Raw genomic sequence first — 19,308 nt, forward strand, 5'->3', positions numbered from 1 at the left:
GGCAGGCACAGACCTCACTTGAATGTACAATGTTGAGAAGAAATAACCACACACAACAGTGACAGTGGGAAGAGGAAGAAGGTGGGCTGTCAATACTTGTAACCATCGGCACAAGAATGAACTCTCCTCCAAATGCTCAAAGGGAAAACGTGCAAACGTAAGAAAACTAAGAAACCAATGGGCAGAAGGACATAGACATCCACAACACATGCTTGGATAATAGACACACCAGGTCACCAGCTGGAGAAGTCCTCCAAGGAGGGGACCTGGGAGGTCGAAGTCAGTGGGAGCAAGACTGTTTTTTCTGTAATTTTTTATTTTTTTTATGACAAGGCCTGCAGGATCTTAGTTCCTGGACCAGGGATTGAACCTGTGCCCCATGTGGCAAAAGCACTGAGCCCTAACCACTGGACACCAGGGAAGTTGCCTGTTTTTTAAAAACTTATTTGGGTCTTAGTTGCAGCATGTGGAATCTAATCCCCTGACCAGGAATCGAGCCTGGGCCCCCCTGCACTGGGAACGCAGAGTTTTAGCCACTGAACCACCAAGAAAGTTGCTTTATATATATATTATTTATATATAAAAAATATATTTTATTTATATATATAAATATATTTATATATATATAAAACAAAACTGTATGCATGTGTTAAAGAAATCTACACCTTTTACTTTTTTTTTCTATTTAGAAGTTAATGTAAAAACTTTACATTTTGGAGTCAAATGTCTGCCAACATAGATCTAAATCCTGAAAGAACAAATAGATTGAGGTGGCCAGTCTGGCCAGGATCTGGAGGGGAATGTTCACAGCACAGAGGCCCCCAGGGGCTTGTGCCTGAGAAGAGCGTGTCCACTGGTGGGAAAAGGTGCTGGAGCACGTGGGGAGAAGAGGCAGGTCAGCAGCAGACACCGTCATTACCCGTGTGGCCCTGGATCCTCTTGCTGACCCTTCCCCCGAGGAGGTCCCAGACGAGCAGCTCCCCAGACTGACTCCCGGATACGACGGAGTTTCCATCCCAGAGAAAGCACCTGCAAGGAGGATTTGGAAGTCATCCCTCGTCAGGAAGGAAGGAAGGGCTAGAGCAGGCCCAGAGTGGTGACTGCGAGCCTATCTGTAAACGTCTTCATCAGGAGTAACCCAGGAGTACCTCTGGGGCTCGTCCGCAGTCAGAGAAGAGATGAGCATTCCCGTCTGCACGTCGATGACATTCAGATGGCTGTCGGCTCCTGTGCTCAGGATGTGGCGACTGTCTGCAACGCGGGGCGGGACAGGGTGCAGGTTACGGCTTTAAATCATCTGAGATTTCATTTCTGAGTCCAGGAGCCCAATGTTCGTGTGAGCCATTTGTTATATTAACCAGTGAGGACTATCCTCTCTGTGAAAGGCTTCTGTTTTTAAGGCACTGGGCTGATGACCCTTTGGTGTAAATTCATAAATTAATTTCTCCAGTGACTTGAGCAATTAAAAATATCCGATACAGCTTTTCTAATAGGTACACATGCCATATGCACTGTGTTCTCCCACAAAGCAGCCTTAACCCACAGGCAAAACCCCTTTTATCAGCAAATAGCATTTTTGTCATTTAGTTGCTCAGTCATGTCTAACTATTTGTGACCCCATGGACTGTAGCCCACCAGGCTTCTCTGCCCATGGGATTGTCCAGGCAAGAACACTGGAGTGGGTTGCCATTTCCTTCTCCAGGGGAATCTTCCTGACCCAGGGATCAAACCTGCATCTCCTGCATTGGCAGGCTGATTCTTTACCACTGAGCCTCCTGGAAAACTGTTTTTACATTCTTATTTATTTCAAAATAATAATTACAGCTCCCCTGGTATCATCTGTATTAAAAAAGGATGCTACCTGGGCTGAAAGCAGTGTCGCCTACGGTCCCCTCATGACATGGAATCTGGTGTAACAGGGTGGCCGTGGTGAGGTCCCAGATGTTCACTGTGCCTTCCTTGGTGCCTGAGGCCAGCAGTGTGCCGGCAGTGTTCAAACTGATCGTATCCACCTGGAGAAGGAAGCACATGCAGTATTCCGTCAGAACCATGGTCATGAAGCTGTTTCTCAGCCCATTCTTTCAGCACCACCTGTTGAGCGATGGTTCATTTACAAGTGAAATCTTCATTGGCCAGTGACTACAATGAAGTGTTACTGGAAAATGCTGTTTTGACAGAACCTAACATTGACGGACTCAGAATAGTGACTCCATGCATGAAAGTGGCAGGGCATGCCAGGCTGCCTGAAGCACAGGGGCTCCGTGAGGATGTGGGGGGTTTGGGGGAACTGGGGGATCTCAAGGTTGGCTACACGACATCCTGTATAAATGTTCCTCAACCTTGGTTATTCTGCTGACCGTGAAGATCAGGCCACAGTTCACAGCCTAGAGGGAAGACAATACCACAGGCCACAGCGCCAGATGCAGCCGTGACCTCGGGGAGACAGGCTGAGCGAAGAGGATGCGGTGCCAGCTGAGTTCTGCCCCCGCTGCGAGCACCGGGCCGCGCAGACATGTCGGTGTCCTCACCCTAGACAGAGAGCCCCTTCCACCTAAGGCGTCAGAAAGCACATCCAGTTGCCCAAATAGTTTGAGGGTACCCAGATATTCAATGTCATGCTCGGAAACTGGCCTTGTGGAAATGTGGCTGGAGGGCAGCCAATTCTCAAACAGCAAAAGAGGGAAAAACAGGCACAGTGGACTTGGAAACCCAAAGGGTCAACTTGAAGAACTGAGAGTTAGCCCCTGTGCTCTCCTCCAATGACCAAAATAAAAGATGATCAAGCCAAGAACCCGCTTCCCCGGTGGTTTCCGCTGGGCCCTGGTACTCACGCTGACGTCGTGCTCCAGCTCCGCCAGCAGCTCAAAGTGCTGTTTCCTGGCACACGCCATCTCCGCGGGGACCCCGGACCACACCTGGGATGGAACGCATTGCAGAACCCTTCCTTTAAGAGCACTGCTAACACGTGCGGCAAACACTCTCCTGACTGAGCAAACCCACTCCCACGTAACAGCTCCCACCAAAGTGAAGCGTCCTAAGGCTGTTGCTCTGCCCTGTGCCTGCACTCTTAATCCTGCCACTCGTGCTTCCTAAGGGTCCGCTGTGCCCGGGTCTGCTCCACCCCTTGCACTTACTGTTGTGACAGGTACTCTGTGAACTAAAATTGAAGTGCAGAAGTGTAGTCATGTCTATTAAGGTTTTGAGTGCTCAGTCGTGTCTGACTCTGCAACCCCAGGGACTGCAGCCCACCAGTCTCCTCTGTCCATGGGATTCTCCAGGCAAGAACACTGGAGTGGGTTGCCATTCCCTTCTCCAGGGGATCTTCCTGACCCAGGGATCGAACCCACGTCTTTTATGTCTCTTGCATTGGCAGGTGTATTCTTTACCACTAGCACCACCTGGGAAGCCCCGTTAAGGTTTTGAGAAAACTCAAAAAGGCAAGTTGCCCAAAAAATTTACTGACATTACATGTAGGCAAGAAAATTTACCAACAAGAGTGCCCCCTCTGGGGGAAGCAGAAATGATGAAAAACTTGAAGGAATTCCAATGGTTTTAGGTTCTTGCTTTCTGTTTACATAAAAACTGGAAACCAAGGATGATGAATGATGCTGTGGTTCATGCAGCAAAGTTGTGCAAGATTTCAGAGAAAAGACCAAGTGTGGTCCTGCATCAGTAATGATGGAGTGTGTCTGTTTTTCAACGATTCTCCACTTATTTTGATATTTTCTGATTAACTGCTAGTTCTGAGCTGCATGAGCTCAGATGGGCCGCTGCGTGTTTCTCGAATGAACCACTCGACCCCCAGTGGAGCACAAAGGGCAAGCTCAGGAAAACATCTTCCCATACTGCACACTAAGGTAATAACCTCCCGTATCCTTCCATATCACTCACACTTTATGAAAAACAGTGACAAAGTGACTGAACACATCAACAGCAGGGAGTTGAATGGCTTATACTATTTGTATTATCCAAACATTTTAATCTAGAAATTATATATAAACCTTCACAGTAGAGTCCCACGATGCAGAATACAGCCTGTTGTCATGCCAACAGATCTTACTAACAGCATCATCATGTCCCATTAATGTGTCCTGGCGTCTTCCAAATGCTATGGAATAAAAATAGCTAAAAGATAATGAGAACTATTAAGACAGCATTCCAGCTCAATGTTAAAATTCTTAAATACATTTTCAAGAAGCATTAGATTGTTTAATTCTATGCTAACTAAGGCCCACTGGAATTACAAATCATTTGTTCTCATGTTATCAAACCAAACACTTATGTGAACTTAAAACTAGAAATTTCTAGGTCTGGCTCATCTGTGTTTTCACCTCAATTTAAAAACTTAGAGAAAGAATCCAACTGGAGAAATTATTAGATTCAAATAATGTCTGACTCTTCTGTGACCCCTTAGACTATATCCCACCAGACTCCTCTGTCCATGGGATTTCCCAGGCAAGAATACTGGAGTGGGTTGCCATTTCCTTCTCCAGGGGATCTTCCTGGACCAGGGATTGAACTCACATCTCCTGCATTGCAGGCAGATTCTTAACCACTGAGCTGCCAAATAATCACATTCAAATCCAACCATCCTCATCTGTTCCCTTTTGAAAACAGTGAGGGAGTCCGTGCTCTCCTCCCTCAGGTCCACATACGCGGCGTGAGAGTTAGGGAGGGGCCCGCAGATACATACACATTATTATCCCAGGAAGAGCTTATGACAGTGGCGTCTCCTGGTAAAAGTAAACAGGATGATAAAGCCTGAAATACAAGTGACTCACCATTAATAATTTACAAAAATTAAATGACTGTTTAATGTGGTAAAACTATCTGACAAGTTTCCCCCCAAATTAACCCCCAATTCTGGTTATGTTGGCCTTCCTCATATTCATGAAATTTCTCTTCTTCTGGCTAATTCCAGGTGCCTTGTTTCCTCCCAAATGTGGAAAAGTGAAAGTGTGTCAAGTGTGCAAGGACTTAGTGTGACAATTCTCAGGGGGTCCAGGCACCCTCACTGCCCTGGGCTGAGGGACCCCTACTTATATCAGAGTGGGGTGGGTGCAGGTAGGGACTGTCTTCAAGAATCCAAACACCCACTCTGGGTTACAGACTCAGGTGGGGAAGGAAAACTTCCAAAATCTTCAGGGAATTTCAAAATCTTTCGGATGCTTTACATCAACAATAAAATGTGTTTTTTCCCCCAAAGAACTGACTTTCTAGTATTAGATATCTTATCAACTTAGAAATGCATTAAAAGTTATATAAGTGGCACATATACATTTAGTCTGACAGTTCCAAAAAAGGCACCATCTGTTGAGAATTCTACTGGATAGCAATGAAAGCTTTCTAGGCTACAAATAAAACCACAATAACATGAGAAAGAGGTAACCTGAAAAAATTTCTGATTTAATTTACAAGGAATCTACCTAAGGCATTCTGTAGCTACCACACAGAAATAAACCCGATTATCTGGGAAGGAACAAATGTCACGTGTGTGTGTGTATATAAAACAAACTGCTCCATGAATTTCCACCATAACGCTGATGCAAAATGAAAATGAACTCAACTCACCATATTTGAGAATGATATGCTTCTCTGTAGCATCCTGGATTCTTTGGAAAACATCTTCAAGGTGGAATCTAATTTAACAACAACAACAACAAATGCATCAGAAAGGTTTCCTGACCCTTAGACATGACCAGCACATGCTGAGGTAATGGGCAAGGTGACCAAGGGCTGGGTCCCCCACGAGGACTCTCTAGTCTGTGAAGTTCTATGACCTATGGCGTCATGACAAGGTCAACTGAGAGCCACGACGAAAGGCAGAGTTAAACCTAATAACTGATAAAACTCTAAAGTTACACATGAGGAAAAGAGAAATTTTAATATTAAAACCATCCTGGCAATGTAAGGATTCTTTTTTTTTTTTTTTAAGTAGCCACATTATAGTGTGATATACATGTACTGCAGGCTTCCTGGGTGGCTCAGTGGTAAAGAATCTGCTTGCCAATCCAGAGACCCCAGTTTGATCCCTGAGTTGGGGAAGATCCTATGGAGGAGGAAATGGCAATCCACTCCAGTATTCTTGTCTAGAGAATTTCATGGACAGAAGAGTCTGGCAGGCTACAGTCCATGGGGGTCACAAGAAGTCAGACATGACTGACTGACTAAATAGCAACCCTAGTGCTGCATTAGCATTTATGGAAGAGAAACACTAACTTTCTAAATAATAAGCTGAGGCTTAAAATGTCCAAGCTTTTAAATTTTCTTGCCTAACAGAAGCTTTAGAAGTGCATCAAAGTGACCTCTTAAATAAGACTGCAAAATTGCAATGTGCTCCAAACACCCAATTTGAAATATTCAAAAATATGTTTCCTAATTTGAAAACATACATGATAAATAAAAGTTGAGATGAGCTTTAAATCATTTCTTCTTTATAGTACAATCTAATATTTCAACCTACTTCTTGCCAACACCAACATGCAGAAGTGTACTGGGGTGTCAGACAGAAAACTGTCAGCCAGCCTGGCATGTAAAGATGCTTTCTCAACATCAGAGGATCCCACTTGTACTGGGGGTGACCACGCCAGAGGCTGCTGCAAGCGGGTCTCCCAGATGATGGGATCGCCCGTGGGGTCGCCCACACCCCTAGACACACACTGCACCTCTGAGGAAGAACTGCAACCACAGGGTGACCATCAGGGTACGTGTAAGTCAGTAATACACGTGGAAATATAAATGCACACAGATCAGCAATATAAGCTATTAACAGTGAAGAAACAAAAAGAAAATAACAAAAGCTTTTGATTAAAAAGAATGTTGGCAGGTTCACAAAGAAGCCATAGGCTTCATAAGCCTCAGAGGTTTAAAGCCTTGATGCCTGTAAAACTCACGGTTTACAAGGTCAGAAGAGTACAGGGAACCGAAGGATTTAACAAACAAACCCAGCTAAGAACGCAGGCTTTGCTAAAAGATAAGGGTCTCGTCTGGTGTGATGATGGCAGACCTGGGGGGGGAGGCGGGAACCCTGGCCGAGCGTGCCGCCTTCCTCCCATCAGCACCGCCATCGGGCTGCCCCCAGCGTGGCCCGTGTGCGCACTGCACACGCACGCCCTCTGGTCCACCGTGGGATCCTTTTCTGGGCTTTGTGGAAATTCTATTTTATGAAACCCAAGGTCGTATCTGACAGAGAAAGGAATGACACGCCGAGGAATGAAAGCCGAGGTCCCACGATCTGAGATCAGCAGCTCTGACCTACTGGAGCGGTGTGGCCGCACAGCATCTGGCCTCAGCTTAATGGACGAAAACCAGAATTTCCTACGATGAAGACTGAAGCACAGGCAGGCGGTCACTTACAGCGAGGAGCCCTGTCCAAACCAGGTGTCTCAAAGTCCATGCGGGGCAGCCAAGCTCCTCCCCGGTCATCTCCTAGCCCTCCTGAGCACCTGCCACAACTCAGATGGGACACGGACGAGGCGTGCTTCAGTTAATGGCATGTCGTGTAGACTGCCAGGAAAAGCAATGCTGTGGCTAGCAGGAAAAGCCCGAGGCTGAGCTCCTTCTTAGGATGAAAACAGCGAAGTTCTACTGTGTCATTAAGACACAGTTACAAGACTATCAGCCAGCCAGTGCAGGACTTCTGCAGGATTTTGACAATGTACAAGCACATTAACGGTGTATGAATTAGATTTCTGCACTCAACCCTACAATCAACACCTAATCAGAAAATCTAATTCATACACGAGATACCGAGTGACAGAAGTGGAAACCACAACAGCCCGTCTGCCTCCCCACACGCTGCTGTGCTGCCCCGGTCAAGCCCTCGCCCCCCAGGGAGGGACAGGCCCACCACACACTCTTGCTGCCCCACCTCTTAAAATTCTAGGAACCTTATCAGCAATAGAAAGGCATTTGCCACTGTTGCTTTTGGCAAATTAACAATGAAATTTTATGTATCATACCACAAACTAACGGCCCAGAATTTTACGTGCAGGTGACACGGCAGGTGCGGTCCTGGACTGAGAGACGGGACACTTGGACGCTTCGTGACTCAAGAGAACCCACCTTTCGGGTAGGCAAACACACCTTGTGAGGTTGTGAAGATGGACGAGCCATTGCGGGACACGGCTATTCCAGTGACGGCCCTGTAGGAAAACAAAGCATCGTGAATCGCCATCAACCATGTGCTTGGATGCCGGCCTCCTGCAAGGCCCCGATTTGAGTCCAAATTCCTGTGACTGTTTTCTTCACAGGATGCCTGCTGGACCCATCCCACCTTCCACAAGGCATTAGCAAGTCATGGCTCGGCAATTCCTAATTCTGTTCCGGCAACGCCTATGGCTGGAAAACACCCCCACTCATAGCTCCGAGGCCGCCCTGTGCGAAGGCTGCCCCGTGTCAGCCCACTAGAGAACCAGTGACTCTCGCTGACCACCACGGAAACGCTTCCGTGCAGTCACTTCACTTGCTTGGTCACTTAGCATCTGTCCCATGGTGATGCTGTTGTCTGGTCCTGAGAAGGGCTGGGGCCCGGGACCCCCTGCCGCAATGCTGGCACCTGGACAAACGTCTCCTCCAACAACAAAATGCAAAGAAACTATAAAGGACTGAAAATAACTGCGTGCCTGGGCAGCTGGGGCAAATTATGAACAAGAAAATAGAAAAAGATAAAAAATCTGATGCCACTTCTGAAGAGCTGGGAGCAAAAGCAGGGGACTGTGCATGCCCCCTGCACACAGCACCCAAGGGGTGGACCAACCACAGAGCCACCCCTCTGGCCCGACCCCTGGACCCACTGCTACCCTCACCCCGCTTAAGGAACCAGCCCGCCCCTCCCTGTGGAGCGAGCAAGGGAACCTACTGTTTGTCCCTGCTCCCTCTGCCTCAGCCGGGGCCTCAACAAAGCCTCGCCTGAATTTCCTGTCCGGCCTCTGATCAATGTCTACAGATTAAAGGGGTCAAGAACCCGGGTCAGTATCAGTCCCAGCAGGCCCTCTTCCAGGTTCCCTCATGTCTTCACGGCCTCAGGTGTCGAGGCCCCTTTCTACCTGCTGTTTAGAGAGGGTGGCGAGGGACAGCCAGTGTTACAAGGAATAGGGGGGAACCACAGGTTTCTTCGCAGGAGGCCATGCTCTGACTGGGGACTGTGGATCGGACGGGGACAGGCCCATTCAGTTCTACCCATGGCCGGGTGTACGTGGCGTCAAACGTCACACAGGCCGTCGGTGGCCCTGGAGCAGGACGTGGGGCCTCATCCCAGCCCGAGTTTTCTTCCCTGGAGCAGGACGGGTCAGCGAGGTCAGTGCTTCCCAACCTTCCCACCGAGTCCATCACCACCCCTGCAGACAGGGCCCTCGGACGCTCACAACCTTTCTGGGGCCAACGCAAGCCTGATTTGGGGGAGGGCATTTAGAAAAAATTCTTATGAACTTTGCAACGCGCTCTCTCTCTCCACGTATGCACACATGTTTATCATTTTTTAAAAAGGACACATTTTCCCAGATGATAACAGAAAGTGTGACACATGGGGAGATATATCCTGTTTCTCAAGAACTTCACACCATCAGACTCGAGGGCCGTGAGCCTGTCTGAGGAGCACCCAGCCACCCGCCATCAGTAGCTCCGTCTGCGCTCTAGAACGATCGACGGCCGAAACGACACACCCACTTTCTGTGCCACACTGGCCCCGGGTGGCTGGTCCCTGTGACGGTGTAGGAGGATAAAAACCAACCGAGACAACTTTGAGAGACGACGGCCCCCAGTGACTCAGCTTAACCCGGCTCCACCCCAGGCCGAGACCCCACCGTGAGCACGGCCAGTGCAGAGATCCTCTTACTCCTTGTGGATCCTGTGATGCTCCTGGGGCTCTAGCCGGGCGATGTTACTCCAGGCCAGGGTTCTGCTCTCTTCTGTCAGGTCCTCAAAAGACTCTTCGCCTGGAGAGACTACATTAAATTGCAACTCAGTCAGTCAACTAAGCTTCTAACCAGCACTGGAGACAAGCGTCAGAGTCTTAAGAATTTCTATTAAAATCAAACAACGAAGAGAGTGAAACACCCACCGAGAAGGAACCACTTTGAAATGCACTTGTTAGATAGCTCCATGTTAGTCAAGGGAAAAAGAATATGGTGTATGATCTAAATAAAACATCATTTGACGATTAAGAAGTGTCTTTGAATACTATAGTCTTTGTGTACTTTTAGCAATGTCTGTGGAGTTTTCACTCAACCCCGAAGCTGGGAACTTCAGGAAACACAGCACTGAATAACCATTTCCTTGTCAGTGATCTTTTCAAAAACCTGCCAGTTCCCTAACAACACTGCAGTGTTTTGGTTTTGGTTTTGAGTGGGAGAAAAAAGAGATGAAACCAGCTATTACCACCCTCCTGGGCCAGACTAGCTAAGCCATCCCTCTGCTTCTGTTTTGAGAAGGGCTGGAACAATTTCCCTTTTGAGATAATCCCCGTGGATGGGTCTGGTGATTAAGCTGAGCATGGGTTCAAGGGCATCACGAGATAATCCCATGGTCTTCATGACTCAACCCGTGGAGCTTTCTCTCCTCGGGTCACAAGACTGCAGGCAGCTGGACCTCCAAGCCGAGCAAGTCCCCAACTGTATGGCCTGAGGAGCCTGGACGTGCCGGGGACAGAATGTAGAACTGGAGATGACAAGCAGTCCCACCGCTCCACTCCCGAGGTCCACGCAGGGTCGGATTCCTGGGAGCCTGGGCGTCTGAGGCCACTTTATGTGAAGTGTACAACGTGGATAACTGGATGAAGGGACTCATTCTTTCTTCCCTTTCTAGGTAACAGCCGTGAGAACAGGGTCAAGTTCATTTCATCACCTGGCACAGATACCCTGTAAATGTCTGTCAAATAACTGAATAAAAAACCAGAATCGAATATACAGAGCACCCTGCACTGAAGATCTGTATGTGGGGGTGGAAAAACAGGGATGCTGGAAGTCATTCCTGGGACAGGGCTAGGTGACACTGTTAACAGCGGCCACAGCCAGGACAGATCAACACGAAAACATGAATGGCCAAGAATCAGAGACCAACTTGGAGAACAACAGAAAAGAAAGAACTTAACAGCAACAAATGCTGCCAGGTTGCATTAAATTACCAGAAACTAAAAGTGAGTCAATTTCCTTTATACAGTTAAAAATAAACAAAACAACAAAAAGAGGTCTGTTTGTAGGAGAAACTCAGTGAGACAGTAAAACAGAATCATCTCTAAGCTGTTCAGGGTTCATAACTCGTCTCTTCTCCAGAACCTTCAGAAAACGGCTTAATCAAGAAAGAGAAACAGAAGGTGCTCATGCTGTTTATTCTCTTTACAAGATTTACCTGGAGAATCTGCCGTGGAGGCATTGTAACTGGAGGGCTGGGACAAGCTTTTAAACTTTGGGGTGATCCTTCGAGGATGGGGTGTCACGAACAGCTGTCTGGGTGTCTGTCCAAACTCTAAGATCTGGGTGAGCATGGCGACCTTCTCGTCAGGATCCTCGATGCTTTAGGACAGAACACAAACCCTGTGGTGACCACTGGGGTCAAGCTCCCTGAGTGCATGCATTTCAAATAATTCAGATCAACAGGAGAGAGACTGACCCTCAAATAGTAACAGCAACTATATGCTAGAACTGTCTAGACTGTATTGTTTGTTTGTTGTTAGTTGCTAAGTCGTGTCTGACTCTCTGTGACCCCATGGACCTCTGTCGATGTGACCACCAGGATCCTCTGTCCATGGAATTCTCCAGGCAAGAATACTGGAGTGGGTAGCCATCCCCTCCTCCAGGGGATTTTCCCAACCCAGAGATGGAACCTGCATCTCCTGCGTTGGCAGGTGGGTTCTTTACCACTGAGTCACCAGAGAAGTTCCCTAGACCACATTACATGTCTTTAATTTCTGAGGCTCAGTATTTTCTATAATGGTAAAAGCGGGCTATAGTTCACTGTAACATTCCCATGCCTTTATATCCTCAGATAACTGCATTCATCATTTAGACACAGAGCTCATTTGTGGCTCAAGTAGAAAATTCCTTACAGACACGTAGATACCTGTTCACGTCCACACCTCCTTCATACGTCAGCGGATGAAACACTGGAAATAGAGACACAAAAACACTGTTGAAAGCTGTGCTGTTTTCTTCCAATTCACGATGCTCAGAATTTTAAAAACAACAACTTTTAACTTGTTTTCCAAGAAACTGATTTTCACTTTGCAAAACAGCCTCATGCCACCCAGCCTGGGCCAACATCAATGAGGACTGTGAGGTTTTCTGAGCTGCAGTCTAACTGGCGGTGAGACACTCTGTTATCCGGGTGTGTGTCTCAGTCGGCACCTTCCGGGGTGAGCACAGAGGACCGTGTGTGGAGGACAAGCGAGGGGTCAGACCACCTCCCGCCACCTGGGCGGAGGAGCCTGGGGGAGGCGAGACCTGACCATGAAGAGGAGGGCTGCAGCCAGCTCCTGTCTGCTCAGTAACAGAGACGCCTCAGGGTCCGGGTGGGAGCTGTTTGATCCTATCCTCACTGAGCTTTAGCAGAAATTACTGAATGGGGTGGAGCGGACATGCTGAAGGTAGGAGACTTCAGCATAGACCCCTTGGATCACAGAGAAGTGGGTGTTTTTAGACAAAAGCACTTCCTCCTCTTTCACCCAGGATTGAATGTGGGGTCTCTGAGCCAGGAGACCCCGTATGCTGAGACCAGATGCTTCAGCGAAACAAGCGGGGCTGTGCTGAGCCCATCGTGGGCGGTTTGCTTTTCTTTCTGTCAAATGCCGAATGGAGTTTCCGCGGCTGCTACACACCATTGTGGGCTCCGACGGCATCCCGGCCCTGCTGCTTGTAGCCAAACACCAGGTCGATCCACTCGTGCAGGTGCTCGGACACATGTTCACTCTCCAGCGCAGCTCTGCTCTTCCGGAGAAAGTCCTCGGGACCTAGGAGGAAGCCGCCGTCAGAACACCCGGGGGCGCCACCTGACTTCCTCCCTTTCCTTCGTTTTTTGCTTTTGGCCAGGCTTGTGGGATCTAGTTCCCCAACCAGGAACTGAACCCCGACCCCCTGCATTGGGAGTGTGCAGTCTTAACCACTGGACCACCAGGGACACCTCTCCCATTCCTTCTGTCTATCTACATGTCGACAGACACTGGGGCTTCCCAGGCGGATTAGCAGTAATGAATCTGCCTGCCAATGCAGGACGCAGGTTCGATCCCTGTGTCAGGAAGATCCCCTGGAGGAGGAAACGGCAACCCACTCCAGTATTCTTGCCTGGAGAATTCCATGAACAGAGGAGTCTGGTGGGCTACAGTCCATGGGGTCACAAAGAGTCAGACACGACTGAGCAACTAAGCATGCAGGCATATAGGCCAGGCTTCTGGGACAGGCCAGAGGGACATGTTCCTTAACGAGGCTCACCCAGCCACCTCCATCGTATAAAATAGAAATCTGAGGTGGAGGGAGAGGCAAAAATCATTTTTACGTTTAGCTCTCTCAAGTACATAATAATGTTTTTACATCATAGTCTAACAGGATACTTACAGTTTGGAGTAAGATTTTTACCATCTCCTCTAGACAGAGAATTCTACTGTTGTTTTAAAAAATATAAGCAACTAAACAACAATACTGAAATTGCACAACTAAGTGGAGAGTTTCTGAGATTCAGCACTTCCCAGGTGGTACTCACTCTGTGCCCAAGGCGGGAGCTCTACGTCGTTAACCAGCTGCCCTCCTTGTCTCTTCCCCAAATCCAACTTCAGACTGTTGACCAAGAAGCTGACATCATCACCGTAGAATTCTGGGATCAGCTGAAAGTTTTGGGGAAGAAAGAAAAGAACAGCAGCAAATATTTTTTTAAAGCAGTTAGAAGCCACAAGCCCAGTGAATCATTAGCTTGGTAACTGCTTACCTCTTTAAAATCGGTTGCACCATCCAAACAGTTTTTCCAAGTTTCTGCAATACTAAATATGAAAAAAAAAACTGAACTGATTTTAAATCCAGGGTATGGAAATAGCAACAGCAGCACTTCTAGGTGCCAGGGCGCTATTCTACACTTTACCTAAGTCAGATCATTTCTCTTATTAATTCATAATTCCCAACATTCACAAGAGTGCCCCCCTCCCCTTTTACAGACAAGAAAACTCTGGGTCCACACAGGGGTGTAAGCGCAGGGTCAGGACATGGACCTGGCGAGGGACACCCGCAAGTCCAAGCTGAGAGCCTCCCCCACACATGGCCTCATTGAAGGGCCACTCGGGGCAGGTGCTTAAACATGAAAAATGAGCACAACTATTTTAATAGCTCATTTCAAAAAGAGATTATAAATAGACATGTGCAGAGCTTAGAAAAAGACTGGAAAAGACAGACCAAAAGATGAACAATGAGTTCTATCTCAGTGTGGTCAGAAGCCAAGTGAAGTTATTTTCTTCTTTATATTTTTTGCTTTTCATGGTAAGAAAATATTACTTTTGTAACTAAAAAATAAACACTCATGGAATTGTATTCAATTCATAGCAGGCTTATTTAGAATAATGAAATGTTGGAAACAGCTTAAATGTCCAACAACAAACAGTTAAAATAAATTACATCATACATTAGGAAGGGATACAGTCATTTAAAAAAAAACAATCACCATTTTGCAGAACATCTAACAATATGGGAAAAATTTTAAGATCTAATACAAGGCTGCAAAAGGCAGGACAAAAAACTATTTAAGATATGTTCTCACATTTACACACACACACACAAACTACACAAAGCCTAAGAGGAACAGATACAACATTACTGAGTGTGTATGTCAGTCACTCAGTTATGTTCCTCTCTTTGTGATCCCTTGGACTGTAACTTAGCAGGTTCCTCTGTCCACTGAATTCTCCAGGCAAGAATACTGGAATGGGTTGCCATTTCCTTCTCCAGGGATCTTCCCAATCCACGGATCAAACCCAAATCTCCCACACCGTGGACAGATTCTTTACCGTCTGAGCTACCTGGGAAGTCCAACAATTTATGAATATATAGAAAACTAAAATCTTTTACATACTGGATAAAAGTTTAGGGAATAAACAGAAGTGTTTTTAAACTTACACTATATATGTTTTCTTACATGTCTTTCCATTTTTGTTTATATCTAGTTTTTCCAAGTAAACATACTGTGCGTGTATAAATGAGAAAGTTTAAAAAGCAGAAAGTGAGGCGCGGATGTCTAACCTGTTGAACATCCTGTCCGCGTTGTCGAACCTTCCATTCTGCAGGCACAGCATGTACTCTGGCGCTGGAGGGGGAGAAACCAGAGTTAATGAGCTCACGGAACCGCCGCAGCGCCCACGTGCGTGTCCCCGGGAGTGACGACCAAGCAGCTCACCGATCCGGACCAGGTAGAAGAGCACGTAGCCTGGGGAGGAGTAGTGGCTGCCGTACATGAACCTGGGCTCCGGCATCTCCTGGTAGCGGGCCTGCGGCACAAGGGGGGGCCTGTGAGGGCCGGCTGGGGAGGCAGCAACCGAGCCGGAGAAAGCCTCTCAGGAGACCACGACCTGATCACATCCCAGCCCCTCGTTTCTCTCTTAAATAGGAAAAGGAGCAGATAAAAAGAGGGGGGGAACTGAAGAGACAGCACTCTTGCAACAAGCATCTTGGTTTTCTTGGCTGAGTGGTAACAATGTCTGTTGGGGTGGGACTGAGAAGAAGAAATGTTACCTATCTTTTGTGTGATTCGCCAATGGATAACTTTGTCGTGAAAATAAATTGGCAAACCTGTGATGAGCTCAGCTCCTACCCACGAACTGTAGGCAAATGCTAAGCAGCTGAGTTCCTGGGGGAAGGAAGGCAGAGGGCAGAGGCGGGTAAAGAATATGCTCAGAACCTTTGGTCTCTTCAGATACACCTCCATCAAGTTTTGGGGAAATGAGTGACAAGGAGCTGTAAAAACATAGGCCACGGCTCCTGGGTTGCTTAGAAGCCAGGAATCCCCGGGTCCACGTACCAGCAGCCTTTCCAGACGCTCCTGGTTGAGGGCCCCTACTGGCTTACTGAGGTCCCGGAAAGTCTCTGGATTTGACAGATCTACAAAAGAAACAGATTGTCAAAAATTAATTAAAATGAAGGATGCAACTAGAGATGATCATACTAAATGAAGTAAGTCGGAAAGAAAAAGACAAATAGCGTATATTATATCACTCACATGTGGAATCTGAAATATGGCACAAATGAACCTATCTACAAAATAGAAACAGGCTCGCGGGCAGAGAACAGACTCGTGGTTGCCAAGGGGATGGTGGAGGCGAGAGGGATGAGAGGCTGCTGGGGGTTAGCAGATGCCAACTGCTACATTTAGAATGGAAAAACAACAAGCTCCTATGTATAATGCAGGGAACTATATTCAAAATCCTGTGATAAACCACAATGGAAAAGAATATTAAAAAATACTGTCTGTATGTGTAAACTGAGGCACTTTGCTGCACAGCAGAGACGGGCACAACGCTGTGAACCAACTATAAATCAATAAAAAAAGGAAAGAAAACAGAAAGCCGCAAGCTTATACTTAATAGCATTACTCCCTGAACTGATTCACATGCACACATTTATTTCCAAATAATAAGCAGCTTTCTAGAAGCTGGGACAGGTCCATTAGAATTACAGTGTTCCTGATGGTTATTTATATAGCTGTAAAGGTCAGAACTTTTTGAGTGTTTAGTTAGCTACAGCCACTCAAGAATAAAATCTAATTTGAAAATGTTCAGAATATTGATTTTAAAAAAAGACCTACTGATTAAGAAAAATTATATTCCAAGTAAAACGACAGCAAAAAGTAAACAAATTTCAAAAGCCATTATTCTATCAAAATTTACTTTTTAGGTTTGAATTACTGTGATTATCCTCTGATAATAGCATAATTGGAAAACTGGGGACCTGAAAATTATCAGATAAATAATATTCCTAGAAAATCTGTCACCTCTTTCAAGTAAAAGGGAGCAATCAGTGAACTGTCAAAAGTAATTTAATGTTCACAATATCTAATTTTAAGCCATTATAAAATAAAATTACAATGCAATCACAATAATTTTGGTAAAATAATTTGAGAGAAAGAAATAGACCACAAAGTTAAGTGGTTCTCTCTCAGTAATGTGATTATTGATGATTCTTATCTCCTTGAGGATTTCAGTACTTTCTAAGTGCTCTACATGAGTTTGAGTAAACTCTGGGAGTTGGTGACGGACAAGGAGGCCTGGCATGCTGCAGTCCATGGGGTCACAGAGTCGGACACGACTGAGTGACTGAACTGAACTAACTGCTCTATAATGAATAGTTATTACTTTTGATAATCACATTTTTTAATCTGAATTGAAAGATAATATGATAACCTGAGATGCGATTTTCCAGGTGAACTCCAGTATTTGAAAACAATACTTGTTGGTAATTATGGTAACACTGGCTAAAGATCACATGCATGTTTTCTGGGTATGGCTTTCAAGACGTATGTGAGTAGTTTCTTTAGGATTAAAAAAAATTCACAGACAGTAGAGAGAACATACAGAACACACATAATTCATGTAACACGTATTATCCAGCATCGTGGCCCAGAAACTGGCCACTAGAGGCACGAGACGGAACGGGTTCTGCTCTGTTCACGAATCACGTGTCCTAGAATGGAGCGGGCTCTTTGCTCTGAAAGCCCGGCCCGTGCACGCACCCAGCTCGGAGCTGCTGTAGTCGCCGATGACCCAGGGGAAGACGGGGTACTGCGAGAGGTCGCTGCAGCTGCGGTCGGCCAGCGAGTTCAGGTGCAGCAGGTACTGGTAGTTGGACAGGAGGCCGCGCTGCCACTGCAGCGTGTAGCCCTCGGCCGTGCGCTCCGGCACGTGGTGCTCTGCGGGGACAGGGGACGGGCCGGGTCACACCACGCTCAGCGCACGCCGGCCAGGGCCACTCAGCAAGGGACGGGCCTACAGGGGCTTGCGGTGTAGACCCTTCAACCCACTGTTGAAAAGCACATTTCAAAACAGAAAAGTAGGCTAATCTGTTTTCACAAAAGAGTTGTCTGGTCAAGGATGAGCATCTCTAAGATCCAGGAGGGAAAATGATCAAATATGTGATATGAAACATCATATCTATGAGATATATGATAGAAAACATACTGTATCTATTAATATATAAAACATCATATCTGTGAGAGATATGACATAGACATATCACATCTATAAAATATAGGATATAAAACATCACATCTATTAAATAGATATGACATAAAACAAATATGAAAATATAGAGCAAATACATCAATATTACATGGCAATATACAATGTTTACTATATTTATCTGTAGTCTACAGTATATATTTACTAACAAAGAATCCTCCCCAACGTGCTTGAGTTTCAATGCCTTTAAGAAGCCATTACTATTTGAAAAAGCTCATTTCCTCCATTTCTTATGAAATCAAAACAAAACCATCTTTTCCTTTTCTTTTAGATCTGGAAGACAGGCACACAGCTGATTTGTCAATGACTATGTATTATTTACGCAAGTGAGGAATACGGAAAAGAACAGAAACTGCTGAAGGAGAAATCAGGTATCTGTCAGGAGGATGTGATTTCTCAAACTAGAAGGCCCAGAAAGACCACCCGGAAATAACCAGGAAAGGAGGAAACACAGGTTGTGTGACACCAGTGAGACCCTTCCTGCGAAATGAGCCCACTTTTCTACTATGTTTAGAAAATTCTGCTTTCAACTTTTTATTGGCAGCATCAAACAACTTTCCTGATTTGCTGATTCAATATTTATTCTTATATACTTTGCCAAGTTTCTTCTCTAACTAGCTACCAGGAAAGGGCTTAAAAAAAAAATCAGAACACTTATCCTCTGATTTTCCATTCTTAGAACATCACAGAGAAAGTCTGAACAATCTCAGGAATAAACTCGGAAAGGATACTTCACAGAAGCAGACTTTCCAGACCATGGTGGGTTTAAGATTTTAGGAGTCACTATGAGAGTTGAGTTTTGTGTTGCAATCTTGTTACAGTTAGAAAAATTAAATGAAAAAATTAAACTGGGGGGCAGGAGATAACAGTAAACCTGTAGCAAAGCTATAGTTATGGACGGAGTTAAGCTGAACAGCCTAATGTGAAAATAAACAAATATGAACTTTAGTAAAGTTCACTTAAAAACTTTAAAATATGTTCTTCAATGAAAACAAACGACTCCTCCTTGAGAGAAAATTTCTTTTCTAAGGGAATTAACTCACTACTTCATAAATGGGTTCACTGCACACTGGAACAGCAAACAAAACTGAGATGTATTAATAAAACATCCA

At 46.0% G+C, this 19,308-nt stretch overlaps 1 protein-coding gene across 1 annotated transcript in view; it reads right to left on the bottom strand.

Annotated features, from left to right (window-relative positions):
• NSMAF (neutral sphingomyelinase activation associated factor) overlaps positions 1-19,308 on the bottom strand; it is a 62,819-nt gene that overhangs the window by 963 nt on the left and 42,548 nt on the right. Inside the window, exons 13-30 of the mRNA XM_043483141.1 lie at positions 17,692-17,868; positions 15,985-16,064; positions 15,364-15,454; positions 15,210-15,273; positions 13,912-13,963; positions 13,690-13,810; positions 12,812-12,943; positions 12,058-12,100; positions 11,347-11,510; positions 9,836-9,944; positions 8,086-8,144; positions 5,572-5,639; positions 4,694-4,761; positions 4,002-4,125; positions 2,832-2,915; positions 1,862-2,012; positions 1,149-1,251; positions 920-1,029 (exon numbers count right to left, since the gene is read on the bottom strand). Of these exons, the coding sequence (XP_043339076.1) occupies positions 920-1,029; positions 1,149-1,251; positions 1,862-2,012; positions 2,832-2,915; positions 4,002-4,125; positions 4,694-4,761; positions 5,572-5,639; positions 8,086-8,144; positions 9,836-9,944; positions 11,347-11,510; positions 12,058-12,100; positions 12,812-12,943; positions 13,690-13,810; positions 13,912-13,963; positions 15,210-15,273; positions 15,364-15,454; positions 15,985-16,064; positions 17,692-17,868 (1,800 nt within the window). The remainder of the gene's footprint in view (positions 1-919; positions 1,030-1,148; positions 1,252-1,861; positions 2,013-2,831; positions 2,916-4,001; positions 4,126-4,693; positions 4,762-5,571; positions 5,640-8,085; positions 8,145-9,835; positions 9,945-11,346; positions 11,511-12,057; positions 12,101-12,811; positions 12,944-13,689; positions 13,811-13,911; positions 13,964-15,209; positions 15,274-15,363; positions 15,455-15,984; positions 16,065-17,691; positions 17,869-19,308) is intronic.

This window comes from Cervus canadensis, chromosome 12 (genome assembly GCF_019320065.1).
Source record: "Cervus canadensis isolate Bull #8, Minnesota chromosome 12, ASM1932006v1, whole genome shotgun sequence".
Lineage (NCBI taxonomy): Eukaryota > Metazoa > Chordata > Mammalia > Artiodactyla > Cervidae > Cervus > Cervus canadensis.